Source organism: Odocoileus virginianus, chromosome 7 (assembly GCF_023699985.2).
Source record: "Odocoileus virginianus isolate 20LAN1187 ecotype Illinois chromosome 7, Ovbor_1.2, whole genome shotgun sequence".
NCBI classification, from domain to species: domain Eukaryota; kingdom Metazoa; phylum Chordata; class Mammalia; order Artiodactyla; family Cervidae; genus Odocoileus; species Odocoileus virginianus.
The window spans coordinates 1,099,190-1,122,931 of NC_069680.1; the positions used below are offsets into that span (position 1 = coordinate 1,099,190).

The following is a 23,742-nucleotide window of genomic DNA, read 5'->3' on the forward strand; positions in this document are numbered from 1 at the left end:
GTCTCAGCCACCCTTGCTGGCTTGAAGACCAAAAAGCACCACCAGTCAAGAAGTGCAGGCGCCTCCTCCCAGAAGCTGGAAAAGGCAAGGAAGTCTGACCTTGAGAACTGTAAGGTGATCACATTTGTGGTGATTTGTTAGAGCATCAATAAAAAACTGATACATGAAAAAAAAAAAAAAACCTGACAGCAAGAAGAAACTGTCACATCATTTTTTCCAGAGAAAAAAATGACCACTTCAGAGATCCTTTCCTTAGCAAAGACAATTAACAGGACTAAACAGGATACCACGTCTACTCACTTAATGCCATTTCATTTTTTCCTGACAATAACTCTGAGATAAACTAGTAGTATCATTTCTGTAAGTGGAGAGACTGGGACTCAGAGAGGATTTGTAACTTGCTGAAGACCACCCAGTCACTGTAGCTGCTAAGTCAGATGGGGGTGTCCCCAGGCTGGGAGATAGCATGTGCAGTCTGGGCTAGGGTGGGGCGGGGGCTGTGACTTTCCTGAGATCTCTACTAAGACCCCCACATTCTTCTTTCCACTATGATCACTAACCTAACTGCATTTGCAATACACGTGCTATGGCTTGTTTTTTATGTTTTTTGCTTTGTTTTTGCTTGGGAATGTATTTAACTTTGTCTCCAGTAATTCAGAATGCTATGCTTCTTGCTCTGTTTTGGTTTGCTGTCGTCAGACGCCTCAAAGCAGGAAAAAATAACATTCTCACACGCTCGTGTGGCACTTTTCAGCTTATGAAGTCTCCACAGCCATTAGTTCACTGGGGCTTCACAGCTGGTTGGGGAAAATGGGCAGATTTCCTTCTCCTTGTTTTACAGAGAGGAACACTGAGGCCTCAGTAAGGACAAAGGGATGCCGGCTCAAGTCACACAGCTGGACATGGGCCCTTCTGACACCATCTGCTCACCTAAAACCTGGGAGAAGGGGATAGAAAGGGGGCAGATGGGGAGACACGTAAGGAAGGGACCAGGATTTCTGGGTCAGCGCAGCCAGAAGCCCGGGAAAGGAGGGAAGAGGGAAGGAGTTACTGATCGGTCACCCCAGTTATAGACTGGATATATCCATTCAGTGGCTGCTGGTGTGCTAGTGGGTGCCCAACCCAAAGGCACTGCGGAATATCCTATATTCCTTCTTAGCAAGTGGTCTGAGGAATTCCAGGGCGCTGAGAGTGGAGAAGGCAGACCCGTCCATTCAAAAGAGTCTTAGGAAGCTGTTCCGCTGGGGCCAGGAATGATGGTCTTCCCATGCCACTCTGGGCCTGCTTTTATCAATAACTTGGAGAGCATCAGTCCCTAATGCAGCACGGATATTCGTTTCCTGAGCACCAAACCTTCTCAGTCTCCCCCACAAGCTCTGCCCACTTGAGTGTAGACTTGCAGGCTGGGAGCTGATGCTTCAGGAGCTAAAGACCTGGGCTGCCTCTCTACCCCATATCAGGGAATGCAAGGCAGTGTTCTGGAGAGAGTTTGTTTAGGAGTCAGACTGTGACTGGATTCTTGGTCTGCCGCTTAACTATCTGAGCAACCCTGAGCCTGCCTTTTTCGACCTTGATCGAGGGCATTAAGTGACACAGTGTAAATCAAGTACCTTGCGTGGTTCCTGACACAATAGGTGCTCAATTAATGATAGTGACTAGCAAAAATTGTTATCAACGCTCAGTTTCACTAAGGTTCATGAAGCTGACCTTGTAAACCGATAAACCTAATTTCCAAGCACAGCAGCAAAACTTTCTGCCATCAAAGACAGAAACCAAGACTAAGCCTGTTCCTGAGTCAGTGGAGAACTCTATTGGGGAATCTATGCACAGCTCTTTGCATAAGCGGATCGCTGCCTCCCCACTGCAGGGAGCCTTGTTTGGTGCTAAGGTCTGTGGGTGTAGTGATTCTTAGGCTGGGGGGCAATACCTCTTCTTGTGTCTAAAATGGAAACAACTGCTAATTCATACCCTTGAAAAAATTGGCTGCAAAGCCAGCTTTATTGATAGAGCCGTCGGACACGAACTTCATCCACATTCTATTGGAGCTGGACTTCACATCGTCTGGCTTCTCATAGCCACAGAAGTGGCCAATCAGGGTGCTGTCTTCCGTGAAGCCGTCACGGATTTCCAGGTAGTCATATGCACAGCTGTCATGCCTTTCAATCTAAATGGAGAAACAGAGGCAATGTGGAAGATGGCAGCTCAGCCTAAAGGTTTTCAATCTAAGAAAGGAAACTAAATATCACTCTCAAAAACCTAACCAGGAGGCCCAAGTGTGTTCTGGAACTTTTCCAAGCTGTCTCCTACTTGCAAGGCAAGGACAAGTCATGATAAACTGGGAAGAAAGAGTCAATAAAACGCCCTGGGATCCCATTCTAGACTTTTGCTTCAGTGATTCCCCCACCCTCTCCAGCAGCCTTCAGAAAGAAGGCAGATGCAATTTCAAAACCTGCAGAGGTTTTGATACCAGATGTCCTGGCAAAATGTGCTTTGGACTTGAAATAACCTCTTAGGTTCCTGTCTTCAATCCCAAACTGGAAACTCATCTTTATAGAGCAGTGTCTGAGACCAGCAGTACTCACCTCAAAAGCTTGGAAGGTAAGCCCCACGTGATACCCCTCCGAAACGGTAATCCTCCAAACACATTCCTTGGAAGGTCTGTAATCATCCGGGTAGTTAGGAGATTGAATCTGACCGGCATCTTTGTTAATGTCTCCCCCACAGGTAGCTTTAGAAAAAGAGCCAGGAGGAAGGGGGTCCCCCGTCAGAGCTACTAAGGAAGTATACCGCTAGGTGGCTCCACTTGCCAACATTTTCATTTCCAATGGACTGATGCCTCTGGAAAGGCATAGGACCCTGTGTTTGCAACTCTGAATTTTTCTCATATAAAGAAAATAACCATGAAGAGCAGTGGCTCTCTACCTTTGCTTGGCATCACAATCACCTGGCGTATTTTTTCAAGCTCTGGGAACAGGGGCCACACCTTCAGAAGTTCCAATCAAGTGTGCGGGTATGGGGGGTGGGGGGGCAGTGTTGAGGGAGGGGTCCCAGCAGCAGCGACATCTGACTTCCCCCTGTAACCCTGATGCAGAGGAAGGAGGGCCACGGGTAGAGACTGATATGTACAACATACGCACACCCATGCTATCTCCTTTATAAAAACAAAACTTGGGACTTCCTTGGTGGTCCAGTGGCTAAGACTCTGAGCTCCTAATGCAAGGGGCTCAGGTTTGATACCCTAGTCAGGGAAGTAGATCCCACATGCCACAACAAAAAATATCCCACATGCTGTAACTAAGACCCGGTGCAGCCAAATAAATAAATATTAAGAAACAAAAACTTGGGCCTCTCCAAAATTACAATCTAAGTCCCTAAGGGACTTTTCCTCTGGGGGAGGGAAGGCACAGGGTTATTTAGCCAGAGAGACCCAATATGTAGAATAGACAGAAGCAGAATTGCCCTGGTGGCAGCTGCCTAGAGCCCAGACCTCTTGGTTTCCTCAACCACCACCCTTCCAAGAAACCAGCTGGAAATTCCTGGACGTTGTCCAAAGTCCTCGTTTCACAGGTGAAACTCAGAGAGGTTGGGTTCTTTGCTCAGCCTCACACAGCTACTCAGAGGTGGCTTGCATTTCCCCAGGGTTCTCTAAGCCCCCAACACCGTCCCCGCTGGACTCTAATGGGGTTGAGCAGGGTAGTGACAGGTAGCCTGTGCTGAAGGGAGCCCAGCTGGCCTCTCTGCTTCCAGACATGAGGGAAGGGGATGGCGGCTACCTCACCCTCATGGCACCGGCAGCTGCTGCCCGGGCCAGGGTGGGAAGGGGCACAGGCTGCGTGGGAAGGGCAGAGGCACGTCAGGAGCCATACCGGCGGCCTCTCCCCTCCTGAACAAACCTTCATATACCGCGAAGAAGCCCTTGCCCAGGATGTTGCTGCTGCTTCGGAATTCCACCCAGAGCCGGCTGTCCGTGGAGATGAGGGGCTCTGGGACTTTGTCGCCACAAAACCTACCTGGGAAAGGGAAAAGAACTGTCAGGCTGCTGGCAGACAGCAAGGAGGGGGCTCAGCACAAGCAGAAAGAGAGAGAGAGCAGGCAGTGCTGCTTCAGATGAGGTTCAAGGGGAGCGGTCCTCACCGGGTGACTGACTCATCCTGTATCACTGAAGGATGAAAAGCTGGAACGGAACCAGTGACCACCGGTGTGCCTCCTTCCAGAGAGTCTCAGATGCCAATCAACCGAACACCCAGAATGTGGCCCCTCCCCTGCCAGGGGGTCGTGACGAGTGCTGAGGGGGAGGAGGACGTCTCAGCAAGGCCAGGGGCGGGGTGGTGGTCTGAGCAAGTGATGAGGGTCCCCCCTGGCATTTCTACTACATACATAGCCTTCTATTTGAGGGCCATGCCTTATACCTTCCTTACCCCAGGAAGGGTTGCCAGAGGACACAAGGTGATGTGATCAGATCTTCTTGGCTTTTGAATTCCACAAGTCTGGTCACAACACCAAAAATTTAGGAAAGTATACAGTGAAAAAGAGCACATTCCCTTCCCCTTGTTGTCTTAGAAAGATTCCTGGGATAGAGGAGCAAGGGGACTAGGGGGACAGAAAATTGGAGAGGGCATCATGGGACCTCTGGAAAGACTTGGTGCCCCAGGTGGACAAGGATGATAGATGCCCCAGGGAGGTTTAAGGAGTTGGGAGAAGCAGAGAGCTATGCCCCTGGGGTAAGTTCCTGGCAGAGCCTTTAGGTGCAACAAGACCCTGGATCCCCCATGTCCCACCTGGGCTCAGAACAGGAGTGTCTATATGGTTTCTTAAGACATTAGGGCAGGAGACAGGCAGGCAGAGCTCTTCAGGAAAAGCAGGACAGGATGGCAGCGACAGGACTCCTGGGAAGGGGATAGAAGGAACCTTCCCAGAGGGCCTGGACAGCCATTGAATGTCTCCCTAGAACGTCTTCTAGGGAGATGTGGACTTGGCACTGATCTACACAGGCCTGGAGAAGTTGAGACAGGATAAGGCACAACAGCCACTTAGATACCAGAGGACCAGAGGGGGATGAGGCCAAACCAGGAATGCCAGTTGGGATAGCAAGGCAGATGCCCCGGGACACCAGGCCTTGGCACAAAGTGTGCCCCTTACTGGTACTCTGGGGAGGAGGAACACAAATTGACTTCAATTAAGTTCCCACTATCTGATGCAAAGGGGTTCCTAATTGTTATTGAACTTGTGTTATTGAAAATACAAATAAATGTGTATTTTTTTTTTTTTAGTTCTACCACTTTATTGCTACCAACCCATCTCCCTCTACCCTCGTGCACACATGCTCAGTTATGTAATCCCATGGACTTCAGCCCACAAGGCTCCTCTGTCCATGGACTTTTCCAGGCAAGAATACTGGAGTGGGTTGCCATTTCCTTCTCCAAAATGTGTATTTTTTAAGCTGCTGAATACATTCTATGAAATTTGGACCTTTTACAGAGGAAAAGGGGGAAGGTCAGGCCTTCCCAGAGCATGGTCCTCTTTGACTATTATCACTTCCAATGCCTTATAAGGATAGTAGCACAGCAAGAATAGAGATGGGGGTGGGGTGGGAGGTGAGCTAAGTCACATTGATCAGCTCACAACACAGACTAGTCAAGGTCTATTTGGATGGAAAGCGCATGGTTTTGCCAAGTGCTAACAGTATGAATCACTCAAAAATCCATTTAACATTGTGGGGGAATGCCTGTGAATGGGTATGGGTCTTCTTCGAGGGCTGATGAAGATGTTCTAAATCTGTGGTGATGGCTGTACAAATCTGTGAGCATGCTAACACTGCTGACATGCATGCTTTAAATGCAGAGTTGTATGGTGTGTGAATTTCATCTCCAAAAACCATTTTAAAGTTCATTTGACAGGTATTTAATGGGTATCCTCTTATTGCCCTTCTGAGAAATGTGGGAGTGAGACAGGGAGGAATAAAAGTCACTATATAATAAAAGATACTTGCTATTGGCCAACGGAGGTCAACATTCTTTAGGGGTGACACAGAGGGTAGAGGCTCCTAGTTCAGCTCAGTTCAGTCGCTCAGTTGTGTCTGACTGTGACCCCATGGACTGCAGCACACCAGGCTTCCCTGTCCATCACCAACTCCTGGAGCTTGCTCAAACTCATGTCCATCGAGTCAGCGATGCCATCCAACCATCTCATCCTCTGTTGTCACCTTCTCCTCCTGCCTTCAATCTTTCCTAGAACTGGGGTCGTTTCCAATGAGTCAGTTCTTCACAACAGGTGCCCAAAGTATTGGAGTTTCAGCCTCAGTCCTTCCAATGAATATTCAGGACTGATTTCCTTTAGGATTGACTGGTTGTATCTCCTTGCAGTCCAAGGGACTTTCAAGAGTCTTCTCCAACACCACAGTTCAAAAGCATCAATTCTTCAGTGCTCAGCTTTCTTTATAGTCCAACTCTCATATCCATACATGACCACTGGAAAAACGATAGCCTTGACTAGACGGACCTTTGTTGGCAAAGTAATGTCTCTGCTTTTTAATATGCTATCTAAGTTGGTCATAGCTTTTCTTCCAAGGAGCAAGTGTCTTGGAAGGCTCCTAACCTTCCAATTCTGGCCCCCTGCAGCCTTTCGGATCTGGGGAGCTTAATAAGATGAGCTGAAACTGTTGTTGAGAATTGAGCAGGGAAAAATCCATCAGATGCTTCTACACTTCCAGTAATGGCTCCTTCAGCATCACCAGTTAGTATCAATTAGTTTTTGGAAAACATGTAAACCTGGGGAGGTATTTCTCACCAGTGGGGAGACAGAGCTGCAGAATGCTGGTTCACAAAAAGAACGGTTTCTCAGCCAAACCCAGTTTCAAGTCCAAATTCCTCCTTTTAAAATCCCAGCTGTCACAGCTGCTAGGGATGTTTCCAAAAGAAAGAGGGACTTCCACCGCCTTGTTGCCTAAGAACCCAACCAGATGAGATTGAAGCACCCACCCTGGGGCCACAGGACAACCTGCCTCTGCTCCACTATCCGGGAGGAGGTAGGAATTACAGGCTCAGCTGGATTTCACTGCCTTGTGCTCGTGTGCTCAGTCACTCAGTCATGTCCGGCACTTCGCAACTCCATGGACTGCAGCCCGCCAGGCTCCTCTGTCCATGGGGATTCTCCAGGCAAGAATACTGGAGTGGGTTGCCATGCCCTCCTCCAGGGGATCTTCCCAAACTGAACCCAAGTCTCCTGCATTGCAGATTCTTTACTGTCTGAGCCACCAGGGAAGCCCCTTTATTGCCATGGCAGAGCTAGGCTTGGCAGAATAAATCACAAATTATTTCTAAGCAAAATCTCCCCAAATCACCTTGCAATTCTTAACCTGAACCTCCTACACTCTCCCTAGACTGATGTCACCAGACTTTTACCATCATAGTAATGGTTCTAATAAAAGTTCCCTTTTAAATTGAGCTAGTCTATACCAGACACTGTCCTATGCACTTTATATAGATTAACTGTCTCCCTACTACCTTTTGAAGTAGGTGCTATTATTAATCTCGTTTCTGAAAAAACTGAGCCTTGGAGAATTTGAGTTGAATTATACTCAATTTATGGAGGAGACAATGGCAACCCACTCTAGTATTCTTGCCTGGAGAATCCCATGGACAGGGGAGCCTGGCAGGCTACAGTCCATGTGGTCACAAGAGTCAGACATGACTTAGCAACTAAACCACTACTACCATACTCAATTTAAGTTATACTCAAGGTTGTAACCCTGGAGTAGGAAATGGCAACCCACTCCAGTATTCTTGCCTGGAAAATTACATGGACAGAGGACCCTGCAGGCTGCAGTTCACGGGGTCACAAAGAGTCAGACACGACTGAGCGACTGAACACATTGGGACACATTCGAGATTGTAAGTGCAGCAGGATTTGAACCTTAGCAGCCTGAGATCTTGACCTTCATCCCCAGTCTAACCCTCTTCATCATGCTCACCATTACTGCCACCCACCATCCAAAGGAACATCTCTGTTTAGGACTTGGTTCTAAATCCTGTACATTTTTGGATCAATAGACATCAAATCTGTTCTCTGGGAATGTAATCACTATTCCCATTTCCCAGTTTGGAAACAGACACATTGGAATGATGATCAAAGACTCAAACCATAGAGCAAGCCTGTGGCAATGCCAAGCATGCCAATTTGCCTCATGGTACGGGTTGTGCTCATTTGGGACGCTGCCCCAGCCCAGGGAGCCCCCAGTAGTGGGGCCACGCGACACTGATTGGCCGGCCTGGCCTTTCTGAACTTCCCTCCCCACTTCAGGGAAAGTGGGGAAAAAGGCTTTTGTGCGCATTGTGGTGGTACAGAATGCCCAAGGATGGTTCTGCATACAAAAGTGCATTGTTAGAGTAATTCCTCTAGCAGAAAGAAGGGAGGAGAATCCAATTAATAGGCCAGCATTTCAGGTTACTGGATGAGTTCTGTGCAGCCACCTTTCTCCCCTCTCTAGGTGCAAACTCATCAGTGACCCTCGAAACTGAAAAAAATGAATCTGCTACCTTTAAGCAGGCGTGAAATGTTCTCAATCTACTTACATTTCCCTTTAATCAAGATGTGAAAAGCTGGGTCCCAAACAGCCTCCTCCCAGGGAGACTAACAGGCTGGAGAGAAATTGGATGAGAGAAAAAGTGTCAAATTCCTAAACTGAACTCTGGTTCCCGCCTTTGGAGGAGGAGTTTAATAAGGATATCAAGAAGAGGAAATGCAGATGAGGACACTACAAGAGGACTCCATGGGGAGTCATAAAGGGTTCATTCATAAAAAGTTATGCGTCTATTATGCCTGGAGTTTCACACACTGCCCTGGGAAAATATGCAATGCACAGTTTTTCAGAGCAAGATGCATACTTTCACAATCCGCTCTAATCCGCTCTCCCTCCTGCCAAAGGGGCATTGACCTGCCTCCTCCCGGCAGATTTCATGGCACTGACCCCTCCCAGGGACCAGCTCGGCCCACACAATGCACTTGTTCCAACACAAAAGTTCACTAACAACTGCATTTGGAAACATCAGAGCAGGCCAAATAGTTGGCAAAGGAGAACTCCTGCAAATGAAGAATGACGGTTACAGGCGCTGGGCCATGCCTTGGCTGAAGCACACTTGGCACACACACACACAGACATACACACACAAATACCTACACACACTCACTGCAAAAGTGTAAAATCTGAGCAAAACAAAAAACCCACACACAAAAACCATCACTGACAATGACGAACAGCAAAAGCCCCATCGAATCAATGAACGTGTGGTCAGAGTTCCCAGGATCTGTAGTGAGAAAATTCTTGTTTCAAGTTCAAGGGGTGGCTGGAAATCCCTCTGTCTGTGCCCATTTTCAGGAGCGTGCCTTGGCCCTCTCCAGGGAACTTTAGGAATAGAGAACGTCCCCCCTCCTGAGCTTTTCAAGTCTATCACGTTCCCTAGGGGGTATGGGGTGCCAGATTTAGCAAACAAAAATACAGGAAGCCCAGTTCAATTTAAATTTCAGATAAACAACGAATCATGCATTTTTATCTGGCAGTCCTATGGGGAGTCCCTTCTAGATTCACAGTCCCCTCACCCCATCAGCGGGACTTCTAAGTCCTGAACTGATCTCAAGCCACTAGCAGGCTGTGGCTCTGGTGAGTCCGCCTGCTCTTGGGGAGTGTGGGTTTCTCATGAAGGTGTGTGATGAAGTGACTCCAAAGGTCCACACGATTCCACGTTCTCAAGAAACTCCTCCCACACAGCGTTTTTTTTTTTTTAATTCAACTATGAAATATTTGGATGCATTCTTATCAAAAAGCCAAATAATCCAGAAGTACACAAACCAAACCAGGAGGTTGCCCCCTCCCCATTCTTCCTTTCTCCGAGGCAACCACCTTCTTGAGTTTGCTGAGAGCCCTTGCAGCCCCATTTCTGTGTATTTGGTACTAGACAAGTACACATGCACAAATATTTATCGGTAAGTGGGATCATTCCCTGACCCACCACATGGAGATCCTGATTCAACAGTTTCCCAGGAATCTCATAGAAGTCTTCCCCACTGATGCTGGGGTGCAGCCAGGTTTTGGAACCTCTGCGGCCATGAGTGCAGCCCTCTGTTTTTATTTTGTTACACCCAATTGGTGCTACCTACAAAGCCACGCCTCCCCATACACACTGCGTCTGCTCACGTTGGACAGGAAGCAGAAACCCAGGGCAGAGAGCCTCCACCCTGCCATCAGGTGGCATAACCCATCTGTCCCGAAGTGCACACACTCCTGTCTGTCTGTGCCTGGCCTGGGAATCAGTTTCTTGCCTTGCCTTCCTGGACCACCGACTACCTGACTGACCCCCTACCAGTGATAACTTGGCACCCTCCACTCAAAGCCGGCTCTGGCTATGTTCCCACCCCAGAGGACACAAATTCCTACCTATTTGCACCTCTAGGAAGTTAAGCTCATGGCCCTCTGGACTGAGAGGACTTGTGTGCCCTTCCCAGCAGTAGCTGACCTGGCTGAGACCCTTTGGCCATATGGAAGCTTAGTATCTGCCAGGCCCCCTGGGTCCAGCCAGACCTTCCATCCCTGTCTCTCCTGAGCTATTCCGGAATCTGACAGGAAGTTGGGCTTGGTCTGGCAGGGAAACTCCCCACCTTAGCGTTCTCCACTCTTTCCTGCTTCCATCTTTAGTCAGCTGTCATACCCGGCCCAGTCACTGGAAGCATCACAAGTATGGCTTTTTGCCCATGTGAAGATCTGCCAGGGACAAAGTTTGCACAGAGAACTTAAGAGTGGTCCACCTCAGAAGCCCACCCTGAACAGCCGTCTGTAAACAACCCACTCTCGGCGGAGACCCTCCCAACTGACTCCTTAGGCTCTGCTCCTCTTTCTGGTTCCACCATGGTTGACATTCCTGGGCCAAACAAGTCCCCATGTCCATTGTCCTGACACCGATGCCATCAGGCCTCTATATTATATGACCTTAACTTTCCTTGGTCACCCTTAGAGATCTCTCTTCTGGTGATCAATCCTGAGTGAACTGACCTTTCTCTTTATGCCACCTGCCCACTGCCTTTCCCTCAAAGCCCCACCCGCCTTTTCATGAGTTCATGTACTGTTGAGTTCATGTATTGTTCATCTTCACAAAAGAATACATTTTTATCAGAGATGAATTAGATAAACCAGGAACAAGAGAATAAATTTTATATCCATCATCCTGAAATAACCACTGTTATTTATTTATATTTCTAACTTTACTTGATGTTTATATTGTAGGTCACAAAATGGTTCCTTCCAGTTGAATCCAGCCTGCATGATTGTTTTAAGTAATTTTGCTTTGGGTAACTCGAGTCAGGATATTTACTGTTGTTTGCCACACTCCCTACCACTCCTTACTCTATTATACCAATGCCATCTCTCTCATTTAAACCTTATCCCTGCTGCTGCTGCTGCTAAGTCCCTTCAGTCGTGTCCGACTCTGTGCGACCCCATAGATGGCAGCCCACCAGGCTCCTCTGTCCCTGGGATTCTCCAGGCAAGAATACTGGAGTGGGTTGCCATTTCCTTCTCCAATGCATGCATGCATGCTAAGTTGCATGCATGCATGCTAAGTTGCTTCAGTGGCGTCCAACTCTGTGCGACACTATGGAAAGCAGCCCTGAAGGCATCTGATTTTTCAGTGCTTCATAATATATATGCTTTTGTTAAAACAGAATCTTACTGCATATCCATTTTGCAACACCTTTTGCATAGCAACGTACAACAAACATCTTTCTCTATCAATAAATAGTCCAACTTTGTTTTTAATGGCTGGATAGTTTTCTATGGAAAAGATGTATTATAATTTATTCATCTAACCCCTACTGTTGAATATTTAAATTGTTTTCAATGTTTCCTGCTTCAGTGAATGTCCCTGTAGCGAGAGCTTTGCACACTTCCTTAATTAGTTCCCTAGGATAAATTCCAAGAAGTGGAACGGCTGGGTCAAAGAGTATTCACAGTTTTAAAAGCTTTTAACATGTGCGGCCAAATGGAGTGTTCAGAGTTTTACAACGACACCAACCCGTGAGAGCTTCCTGTGACTGGTGGATGGCCCCTTCCAAACATTTAAGAGCATCGCAGAGAGCATCTAAGCGCACCCCTCTTAAGGCTCTCTGAAGTCAACTCACCCAACAGGGGGGCTTTTCTCCAGTAACCATCCCGGACCTCCACGTAGTCATACCAGCACAGGCGGCTTTTAAACAAATCCATGGATGTGAAGTTTAAGACGATCTGTAAAGAGTTACCGTAAAGTGAGTTTTGGCAGCCAAGTCTGAGGAGTTTTGAAGATACATCTTGCATAGCGGTGTTCTCACATTACCCTTTAGCATACAGAGCTCTCAGACCACAGTAGGAGTGTCCTCTCAAAAATGCATTCACAGGAAACCTCATGACATTAAATAATAAACCTTAAACAGGATGAGGAGTAAACAGAGGAGATGGGTTCTATGGTTCTGTCTGGGGAATAACTTGAGCTTTTGAAGTCACTTAGTGGTTTACAGAAAGCAAGATGCATTAAAAACACAGGTCAGGATGCGTTGAGACTGGGGATTTAGGAGGAGGTAAGGGGTCAGTGAAGTTTAGAGATACGAAAAGATCTTAAAACATCATCAATCATTCTAAAGGGCCCGGGGTGAGCCTGAGTGCATCCGAGCATCTCTGTGATCAATGTTCCCCTGGTCGTGACCTCACTCTTCTGAGGTGTGGTGTGTTAATAACCTTCCAACAGTTTCGTTCATTCATTCACTCATTTCACCATTGTTAGTTGACCACCTACTGTGTGCCAGTCTGTGTCGGCCAATCAAGATAGAAAGGTCAGTGAGACAGATTTCTTGCCTGTAAGAAGCTCAGAGAAGGAGAGTAGGACAGACATGCTAAATCAATGAAAACACTATGGAAGAAATGCTGAAAAGACAGGGATGGACAGAAAGGCATTCTGGAGCCTCGAGGAAGGAGAACTAGATTCTGCCCCAGGGACAAGGAGAAGGTTTCTTGGAGGGGGTGGCATTTAACCTAAGGGGAACAGGGATGCAGGGGTAGAGGAGGGCCAGACAGAATTTTGGTGTGAGGGCAGACCAAGGAGAAACTTGGGGAACTGTGCTGAGCGTTCGGTAGAGGTCACTGTGTGCATGTCTGGAGTGAGGAGGCAGGAGAGGTGAGGAGGGAGGTGGGTTCCGAGGGACTGGGAAGGAGGCTTCCGTTCCTTTGGACAACCCTGAGACCCTCCTCATGAGGCCATTCAGTCGGTGCCTTAGTCCACAAGTGATGGAAGGGGCTGGGTGGCCCTGCAGGCTCAGCACGTGGGCCCTGCGCCCCTTCCAGCCCAGCCCAGACCAAGGTCAGGCTTGCCCTCTCCCCTCACCCCCGCTTGGAGCCCACCGCACACGTGCCCAGGACTGTCTGGCTGCAGCTCTCCGGTGGGCTCCTTGTCTGCGCTTGGCGTGTCCTCACCTGTCACCTCTCAGCTCTTCTCTCCAGGGTCCTGCATAAGGGCAATGCCCCAGCCCCTGCACCCCTGACGTTTTCCCCCCCCGGGGCCGTGGGGGTTTGCTCACCGTCCGTTCATCTTTTTCTAGCATTTTCACTCTCCTGCCTCCACTGACCACTTTCTTTTCTGTTCTTATAGCCCCGGGTCTTACATCTCTAAGTAAACCTTGGAGGCTTTGCAGTGCTCTCCTGGTCACATGCAAAGGACCTGGGTCTTGTCCTCATTCTCTGGCCTCTCTGCTTGGAATCTCTCCTCTCTGGTTTTTGCCACAGCGGCCCGTGCTCTGCCCATTGTTCTCTCTCCTCTGCTGGGTGCCCATTAACTGTGTTGTTCAGTCGCCAAGTTGTGTCTGACTCTTTGCGACCCCATGGACTGCAGCACACCATGCTTCCCTGTCCCTCACCATCTCCCAGAGTTTGCTCAAACTCATATCCACTGAATCGGTGATGCCATTACCTTGAGGGCACCTTGAAAGAAAAACATTGTCCTTCTAGCTTCCCTGTCTGTAGGGGACACCCCCACCCCAGTCACTAAGGTGCTCTAGCTCGGGGTTAGTTCCCCTTGGCCTCCATTGTTTATGCAGCACTGATGGACTTCCTTCCTTTGAGATGTCGGAGTCCCTGCTATGAGCCAGTCTCGCTCCTCTTCACCAGGTCTGCTGCACCCCCATCCCATTCTGCACACCAGGTCTTCTGGATCAATCCTGCACGTACAGCTCATGCTTACCGGATCCCTCCTGTGCTCAGAAAACTTCAGTGGCTCCCTATACACCTGTCTCATAAGCTAAACTTGCCTTACTTTTCAGAGCCCCCAGCGCCCAGCCTGCCTGACCTTGTTTCCAGGTGCACCCTGATGTAGCTGTGCTCATGGGTCCCTCCCAGACCCAGAGCGGGGGCCCCTCCCTCCTCCCTGGCTCCTTCCCTGATTGCCCCGATAAACTTGACTTTCCCTCTTTGGAACTTTCCCCCTCTCTTAGAGTGATCCTAGAGCAGGTGAACTTTTCCCTCTCAGAGTGATTCTAGAGCAGGTGAACTCTCCCCTCTCTCTCAGTGTGATCCTAGAGCAGGTGAACTCTCCCCTCTCTTAGAGTGATTCTAGAGCAGGTGTTTTTAGAGGCAGGAAGGTCTGGATATCTTCCCAGCTATGAAATCTTGGGAAAATACTTTCCCCTTGGACCTTTAGCTTTCTCAGCTGTAAAACAACATGTCCACCACTGGGTTTTTCACGAGACTGCATGAGAAACTGTATATGGCAGGTATTGTGCCATGCCTGGACATAACAGACACTCGATAAAGGGCGATTTAAAAAAATCAAGTCACACTGAGTGTACATCATGCGCTAAGTGCTCTTTGCATAGCCTAGCTTGAGAGTGCCCACAGCTCCGCAGTTCGGGTCTCAGGACAAGGAGCACCATCTTCAACAGAGCTCTATAATCTCCTAGGAAATGAAGTCAGCACCGGAAAATAACCGGCCAGCTCACCTCCTGTGCCGTAGAGTGTGTGTGTGTGTGTGTGTGTGTGTGTGTGTGTGTGTGTGTGATGTTACTCTTCTTTCAATCTGCCTGTGGATTGGAATCACTTCAGAAGTTAAAAAAAATACTGGTGCTGAGCAAATGCCCCTCCTTCAATTAAATGAGACTTCCTAGGGGTGAAGAAAGGACTCTCAACTCTAAGTCTCTTGAAGACAGAGGTTATACCTTAGATTTCTTTCATCTCTCTCACAGTGCTGGAATTCAGGAAGGAAGGGCTCGGTAATCCTTGCTAACTGGTTGCAATATAATTCTTTAGCCTTTGCTTTGTAAAATTGCAGAACGGAAATGTTATTACAACTTCCTTGGTAACATGTTCACAATGTAAATGAATGGATAATTATTCAGGCTAATTATTTAGGTCTATTAGTGAACCATGAAGACCACAGGGGAAGAGGTTGATGCACAGGAGGCGAAACTCAAATCAATCAAGTTTGCTGATTACTAGCACCTCTGGAGAAGGCTGGATGAAGTCAAAGTTGAAATAATTGGGGCTGGAATTTCAATGATATATTCTCTCTGCTCCAGTCAGCATATATATTCTCCCTCCCCCAGTCAGCATTTATAATTAGGGCTTGGTGAATCTTCTGCTGTTCACGCATACCACATAGCCTCTGCTATTCAGGGCAATTCAACAGTTTAGGGATTACCACATCCCTTCCTCTTCCTCCTCCTCCTTCTTCCTGCCTCCCTCCCCCAGAAGCCTCCTGCAGGCACAAGCACAGCAAACCTGCTCAAGACAGACTGGTCTGAAGTCTCTTAGGTTCAAGATGACAACCACACTGTTATAAATGCCTAGAGCCAAAGGAAGGATGTGAGCATGTGGCTGTTTGTGTGTGTGTGCATGTGAGTCTGTGTGTATGAATACATGTTTAAATGTCTAGCCTGTCCCCTTTGTGGAATAATTTAGGATGATTAACTATCCAGACTCTCCAAATCAAATTGTCTGGGGTCAAATCCCAGCTCTACAACAAACTGAGTAGCCTTAGGCAAGTTCATTTCCTTACCTGCAAAATGAGTGTGGTAATAGTCACAGGAAGTGAAGATTAAATGAGAGACTCCACATGCTATGCCGAGAACAATGCCTAGCCTGTAGAAAGTGCTCACAGTCGTTCCTAGCCATCATTTCTCTGTAGTTATCACAATATGTTTAACTTAACATTTAAGTGGACATTTTTTTGAAGTGATGAATTAGGAATATTCTGAAGAATGGCTACAGGTACCTGAAAATCCAACACCCCCCCCACTGCACCCCCAACTATTATTTTTTCCATTCAACCACTCATCTATCTACACGTCCACAAATACTTCTTGTGTGACTCTGTGCCATGCGCTGTATTGAGTGTTGGGGGTGAACCATGTCTGTACTCAAGGAATTTAGGGTCTAGAAAGGGAATAGCCATGTAAGTCAGCAGTCAAGATACTGTGAGACAAATCACGACAGGTATGACTGTAGGAAGCTAGACCCAAGGGGCAGAGAGGACATTTCACAGGTAGCTGCATCTAGGGTGAGAGGACCTGAAGGACCTTTGGTTTTGTAGAGAGATGTAGGGGAAAAAAACAAACTTCGAGGTGCAGAAGCCCCAGTTACCAGTTCTATATCTTGTAGTGGATGGGGGCAATTGTTTAAATGTCTGAGACTCAGATCCTTTGTTCATATAATGGAGATAAGAAGATGAACCCTGCAGAAGGGTTAAGAATTTACCACCCCTGCCCCAGGACAAAAGAGACCCCTGCCCTGGGCTCAACTTTAGAGGGTTGTGGAATCTTCAGAGCCAAAGGAATGTGCCTACCCAGGATTTTCCCAGATCATACACCCTAAACTGCATCCAGGACAGGAATCCAGGGTGTGCAAGGATCTCTGCCTTGGATCCATCCTCCCAAAGGTGGACAACACAGACGGCCAGTCCACCTTCACTAGAAGGGGAGCCCAGCAACAGCTGTTTGCAAGGTAGGTGTGGAGAATGCTTGGGACTGTGGGCTGGGGGTTGCCCTGGGTGCTCCTAGATGGAACTGGGACTGGGAAGAGGAGGAGGGGACAGCCATGGTTGGGGGCTAGCTCTCCTTATAGTACCACTTTGATACACAGCACTCTGAGGTGTCAAGAAATTCTAAGTTGGTCCCTTGCCTTCCAGAGCATCCTGATGGTGTCTTTATCAAGGTAGGAGGATAGTGCCTACTTTGTTTTACCAGATGTGAGCTTGATTTAGAACTCCAGTGGACATGTAGTACATAGGCCTCTATTTGTATGGGGAGGCGGGTGGGAAAGTCCAGAAATCATGAATGTTCAGCAAGTTTGCCCAGTAACTGGCACATAGTAGGTGCTCATAACAAAACATAACAGATACCATTACTACTATGAATAATAACACTAATTCCTCATGCCTCACCCAACTCAAAGAATGTAAAGTCATTTCCTGAGGTGGCTTCATACCTACCTTTTCCCCTGGAGTGACCGATATCCTCCATACACAGTGGGAGTAAGAAGGGTAGCCGTTCGGGAAACCAGGTGCAGAAAAGTTCCCCATCGTGTCCTGCAGGGTCTCCCCACATGCTGCACAAGCAAAACAACACATGTGATTCGGGCATGTGCACACGCTTCCCGCCCATGGACAGGACTGCTAAGTAAATTCACTGTTAACCAGCCAAAGCCCCAGGAACACCCTGCCAAAAAGCATGGAAGGCAGATTGACATTTTTCTGACCAATAAAAGAAAAAACTAGGCCTGAGGGCCAAAAAGTAATGCCCTAAAGGTTTCCTCTGAGGCTCTCAGGATTGAGCACAGCCTAGAGCTGGCTTTGAATTCAGCTCTCCAGCTAGCTGTTTAGTGGTGGGCACATGTCCCAGCTTTGCTGGGTCTCAGTTTTCTTTATCTGTGAAATGGGTGGGACCTGCTTAGAGGATTAATGAAACCATCTGCTTTACATGAAACGGCTCAGCACAGTGCTTGACACACCATGAGTATCCCCTACATAGCAGTCATTATAATTACTGCTAATAATATCTGTGGCAGAGAAAATACAAAAGGGCAAGCATGTGGAGCAAAAAGAGAAAACAAAACACTTTGAAATGTACATCAGCTGTTAAGTGAGATCTTGTCTCTTCTTTTTCTGCTACCCACCTCTGAAAGAGCACGAAATAGTCAAAAAAGGAAGGAAAATGACCAGCAGCACAGGAAGCTGGCACATTCTACAGTGGGATATTCTTCCCTTGAATGTTTGAGGGCTGCCTGGAGTCTGGAACCTAGTCCTATGTATGTGAGCAGTATTTCCCCTAATCTGTCCTCAAAAGAAACAATGTCTGTAGGCATAAGCTTGGAAGCTGTGCGTTTTGTATCCCCTCACCTCTAGGGATTCAGAACTCAAAGACAAGAGCATTGGCTTGCTGGGCGCCCCTCTATTCGTGGGGCCACCTCCAAAGTGTGGAACACACACTTCCTTATGCTTCTTTTCCTCCATTCAATGCGGCCTCTGCGTGGCAACCACCTTTGCTTTCAATGACTGCTTGAAACTACTTGAAGATGCAGTTTGGGGAGCTGTAGGAAGGGATGGCTGGAGAACGGCCCATCCTTGACCTCAGGAAATCCTGGATATCGGGGCTTCGATATCATGTTACTGAACAACTGCCAGGCATCATGAGGATTACGCCCAGCAGTCAACACCCCTGAGGGTTCTGTGGAAATTATTTTAGAATAATCATCAACATTCTGCAGGGACAGACACATTACTGTATGGCTCCATGGTATTTACCAGCTGCTTCCAATCCTTCAGGGGGAAGTAAGAGGCATACATATATACATTATAACTAAATAAATACTATGGCATTTCCCAGGGAATGCTATAAGATTTCTCTTTCAATGCAGCAGGGTTATATGATACATGTGTCCTGTATTTCAGCCCTAAAACAGCCCCAGACGACTAATAGCTGGATGGACACATTTCCTGAAGTTTCATGATGGAGCAGTCCCACACGGTCCTCTGCACACAAGCTGGGGCAGCCAGAGGGCTTTCCTGGGCAGGTTCAGGACACAGATGGTCGGGAAGTGGGTTGTAGGAGGAAGTGAGTCTCCCAGAACGGTGGCCTGGGAGGGAAGCAGCGCCAGCACTGCCATCCTACAGGGACCGAGTATGGTTGTGGCTTTATAAGTGAGTGCATCCTGCCGGCAGTGTGGTTAAAAAAAAAGGTGACAGGCCAATTTTCAAAGATCGCCCTTATTTCAAATATTCTGTCCTATGATCATATGCAGGTCTGGTCTAAGAGTCTGGAAAAGATAAGCAGACCTTTCGGTAGCGGAACTTCCTTTTTCCTCTCTAAGCCACCAAATTGCTTTTTCTCCTATCACTGGTGGAGACGTGCCTGCCGTAAAGTAGTGCTTTCCACTGAAGCTCAGCAACTTAAAGGGGCTGACGTGAGTTTCTCCTAGGGTGGCAAGCAGGTGCGGGGGGTGGGGGTGGGAGGTGATGATGCTGAAGCCCATGAGATGGAAGCAAAGAGGGCAAACTCAAGGGGTGGGGCTTTTGAACTGGAAGAGAAACAGACATCTGCTGGGATCCAGTGTTTTGTCCAGCCTCCAGTAGCAGAATACTGGCCACCGACAAGCACCTTGGACGGTTAGGAGAGCCCGAGATAACAGAAGTGACTTCATTTACAGCACTGAGATACCCTCTGCCTTCCAGTGTTTGGGAAGCCGGCTCCCATCCTTCCAAAAACATGCTCCCTCACTCTGCCTTTCTGCAAAACCCTGGGTTACTGTTTTACTAAACCCACCTCCCCGACTCCCTTAGCAAGGAGAGCGCTTTCACCCCTGTGGCACGCACACCGCGTTGGACCCCCATTCACTGTTGTTCCACTATGACTTCTTCCTCTTCTGACCATCAGGGCTTTGCCAGAGAGTTCCAAAGCTTCCCACAAGTTAAGTTGTGGCCTCTAAGAGCCATCATTTGCTTCATTGCCTGCAACCACTCCACCAGTTGGGCTTTCTGCACTGTCTACCGCCTCCTAATAGCAGCACACTGGGAATGACAGCTGCCAAGGGAGAGACTCTTCACACTCCCCGAGGTGTCTTCCCAGCCCCGGGGAAGCTTGCAAACAGTGGTTGAGAGGTCTGTGGTGCTCCGGAGGCCCTGGAACCCCATGATTTACAGTTACCTGGGCACTTGTATAGCTTCCTGGCTTGAGCTATGTCTCCCTGACTGAGCCGCACCCGCTGGCCGATGGTTGGCCTGACACCATTGTCATCTCGTCGGGGGAGGATGGTGTCCAAGAAAACTCCTCTATAGGAAGAAAGGAGAGAGAGAGAAAGGAGAATGAAAAGTCAAGGCTGTCAGGCCGTCCGTGTCGGGGTTTAGAGTCTTCATGTCCTTGTCCACACCCCATCCACATTCCTACCCCCTGGCCTGCCCACCCCTGGTGGTGTGACTCACGGGGCTGCCTTGCCTGGCGCTGGCATGTTAGCATTCCATTTCCTCAGCTGCCAGCTCCCTTTCCAATGGGAAAATGACTCTGCCAAGTTTAAAAATATGCCCTAGCCCAGTGGCCGTGAGGGCTTCCTTACTGAAGTGTCCTGAGCATCTCCACAAATTCCCTGACAGGTCCAGGCCTCAGGGTCCCCCCACCAACACCGCCCCGCAGGGAGCACCATTCAGAGACGACCGTGTGAGTGGCGCCCTCTGGAGTTGTGCTACGGGCAGCTCCCAATGTGGATAGGTCTTGGAGAGGCTCCAGAGAGAGCTTGGGAACCAGTACAGTGAGAGGTTCTCAGGCAGGGGCTGGTTAGCAAGAGCTGGTTGATGGGTTGGTGAAAGAAGGCGTTCAGGGTTTAGGGGCCTTGCAGGCAGGAGGGATAATCAGATGGAAAATGGGCTGAATACAGGACAGCTCTGGCCTAGAGATCTCTGTCTAAGGCCTGACTGCCATCTGGTGAGCTCAGACAAGTCCCTTCCCTCTCTGAGCCTCAGTTTGCCCCTCTGGACAGTGAGAGGTTGGTTTAGATGGTCATGGCAGCCTCTTTGAACTTAACCATCTCACTCTGCTCCAGTGGGAATGAAAGCTAAGAGGAGCAAAGCAGACAAAAGCCCACCAGCCTGCCTGGATGACACTGGCTCTCTTCACATCTCCCTGTCATGGACGTGGTTAACCCCCTGTCTGACCCTCCCATTCTGCTTCCAGACCCCAATCAGGAACCTCTCCTGGAGGGCAGGGCCTTCTCCAGTTACCACCCTGTTCCTTTCCATCCCTTCTTAACCAAGGATCTGGAAAGAATCGTCTCCATACTGAGTCTGGCTGCCTCCTGCTCCTTCACTCCTCAATCCAACTGCGATCTGACCTCACCAGCAATGGTCACCAGTCACCAGCCAGTGATCAACAACGTGGATCACCCTTGTCAGTGCTCAGTGGCTCTCTCTGCTTCATGATCACCTTTGCCGGGCCCCCCCTTCTCAGACTCTCCTCTCCCTGGTTCCCCAGGCACTGCTCTCTCAAGTTAGGATCTACATTTCCTGCTTCCTGGAAATGCTATTCCTAGAATTCTGCCCTCTCCCTCTTCTTTCCTCTCTCCTGCTCCACCTGCTCTCTGGGTTTTAACCAACACCTATAGTGTTAGTTGCTCAGTTGTGTCTGACTTTTTGCAACTCCATGGATTGTAGCCCACCAGTCTCCTCTGTCCATGGAATTTTCCAGGCAAGAATACTGGAGTGGGTTGCCATTTCCTTTTCCAGGGGATCTTCCCGACCGAGGGATCGAACCCAGGTCTCTCACAATGCAGGCAGATTCCTTACTGTCTAAGCCACCAGGGAATACCTATAGGCTGACAGCTAATTCTCTGATTCCAGTTCTAGAACCATCTGCTAAGAGATATGTCTAGTGACCCCTCCACTGCACTGTCCTATGGAGCTCTTAAATCTAATTCATTCAAAACCTAATGCACTCCATTTTCCTGCTCCTTCCATGAACCTGAGACTGAATTTGAAGGTGCCCTTGGCTTTGTCTTCTCCCTCTCACTCCCTTGTTGAAACCAGGAACCAGGGCCAGTCTGTAGCACACTTTATCCATTCTTTGAATCTATGCCCTCCTCCTCATTCCAGACCACCACCTTAGCTATCAGCATTCCCTTCCTGAACTCTTTCCAGTAGTCACCCCACTGTAGGCTCAGCCACTCTTCACTCCCCACCCAATGCAGCAATGTGAAAATCCTGGATATAAGGGCAGGCATGTGTCCGCTCTGCTTGGAGGCCTTCACCCACTTCCTACCATCACCTGAAGCTTCAGGCCCAGGACTCTCTGGCTTCAGCCTTCCTCTCCTGACTCCTCCACCTTAACCATAAACAACCTCATCCTCCTTCTTGCCCCAAACATGCCCTTAAGCAAGCTGTCCTCTGCCAAGGCTGCCCACCACCCATCTTCTTCACTACCAAACTCCTGATCATTCTTCAAAACTCCAGCAGATGGCTATCCCTTTTAGAAGTCTTTACTGAGCAATTTCTATCCCTCCCATCCTGAGTGAGTTGTTCCCTCCTCTGGGCCTTTCTTGTCTAATTCGATATTATTCTTCTTATCAAACTGTATTATCTTTTGGGATTGATGATAATTATCTTCTGTGCTAAACAGTAAGTTCCTCCAGCAGAGAGACCAGGTCCTTCATCTCTGCCCTCAAGGGAACTATAGCAGAGCAGACCTCAACAAAGGCTTCTTGAATTAAATCCCATAGCCAAGACAGGACACTGGCATCAAAAGGTTTTGCAAAATAGCTATTTAGACTCAAAAGGGAACGCAAAAAATGCCTGTTACCTAGTTATTAGCTGCTCTCTCCTTTCTCTTCTCTCTCACTTTCAAACATTTTCTTTTCCCTAAGGTCAGCATTGCCTTTGAAAATATATATTAGTCCCTGTTTCTTCCTTTTTGTTTTTGTATATATTTCTTCTTTTCCTAAATCAGATTTCAAGCTTACTTTCTTTTCATTGTTAACCAGTTTGTCTGCCGATGTCCGTTTCAGAATTGCTTGCCCCAACATTTAACCACCTGGCCTGTCTCTCACTATTGCCTCATCTCTGGGTCCTGTAAAGAGACTTTTGTGGAATCCCTGGTCTCCCTCACTGACCTCACCGGTTTCACCAAGAGTGAAACCACAAAGGATGACTACATAAAATTCTAAATCCAGTCACCTGTGCATCTAAAAATGGGTGCTTCTGCTCCAATATAAAACATATTTACTTGTAATTGTCGTCTTGATTCCCCTGGAGAAAGACATTTTGCTGCACAAAATGCAGGGCTCGGTATAATCTCTTGGCAACGCAGGATAACTGACACTGTGGAGACTCACACGGGGCAGGCGACTCGGCCAGCAGCCTGCTGTGTGGGCAGTGTGCTCACACACACTGTCCATTCATGGGAACCGCCTACGTGCCAGGACCTGGCTGAACCCTCTAAACGCACCCTCTCATTTAATCCTCATAACACCCTAAGAAGCAGGTGCTGTTATTATGCGGGGTCCTCTCTACGGGTGAGAATACCAACCTGCAGAGCCTCAGAGACTCACCCGAGGACAAAGCTAGTGATGGGGAGCCAACTCAGGACCTGAACGCAGGCAGGCCTGGACACCCCCTCCTGACATCGTCCTCTCTCCAGCCGGTGTTTCCCACCACCCAAGAAACAGATCTTCAGGTGCGTTAGACGCCTGATAGAGTTAGGAAGTGA

The 23,742-nt window shown here is 48.4% G+C and overlaps 1 protein-coding gene across 1 annotated transcript in view; it reads right to left on the reverse strand.

Annotated features, from left to right (window-relative positions):
• Positions 1–23,742, reverse strand: part of TLL2 (tolloid like 2) — a 139,854-nt gene that overhangs the window by 25,691 nt on the left and 90,421 nt on the right. Inside the window, exons 8-13 of the mRNA XM_070469954.1 lie at positions 20,200–20,324; positions 17,490–17,605; positions 12,166–12,268; positions 3,894–4,010; positions 2,583–2,728; positions 1,969–2,164 (exon numbers count right to left, since the gene is read on the reverse strand). Of these exons, the coding sequence (XP_070326055.1) occupies positions 1,969–2,164; positions 2,583–2,728; positions 3,894–4,010; positions 12,166–12,268; positions 17,490–17,605; positions 20,200–20,324 (803 nt within the window). The remainder of the gene's footprint in view (positions 1–1,968; positions 2,165–2,582; positions 2,729–3,893; positions 4,011–12,165; positions 12,269–17,489; positions 17,606–20,199; positions 20,325–23,742) is intronic.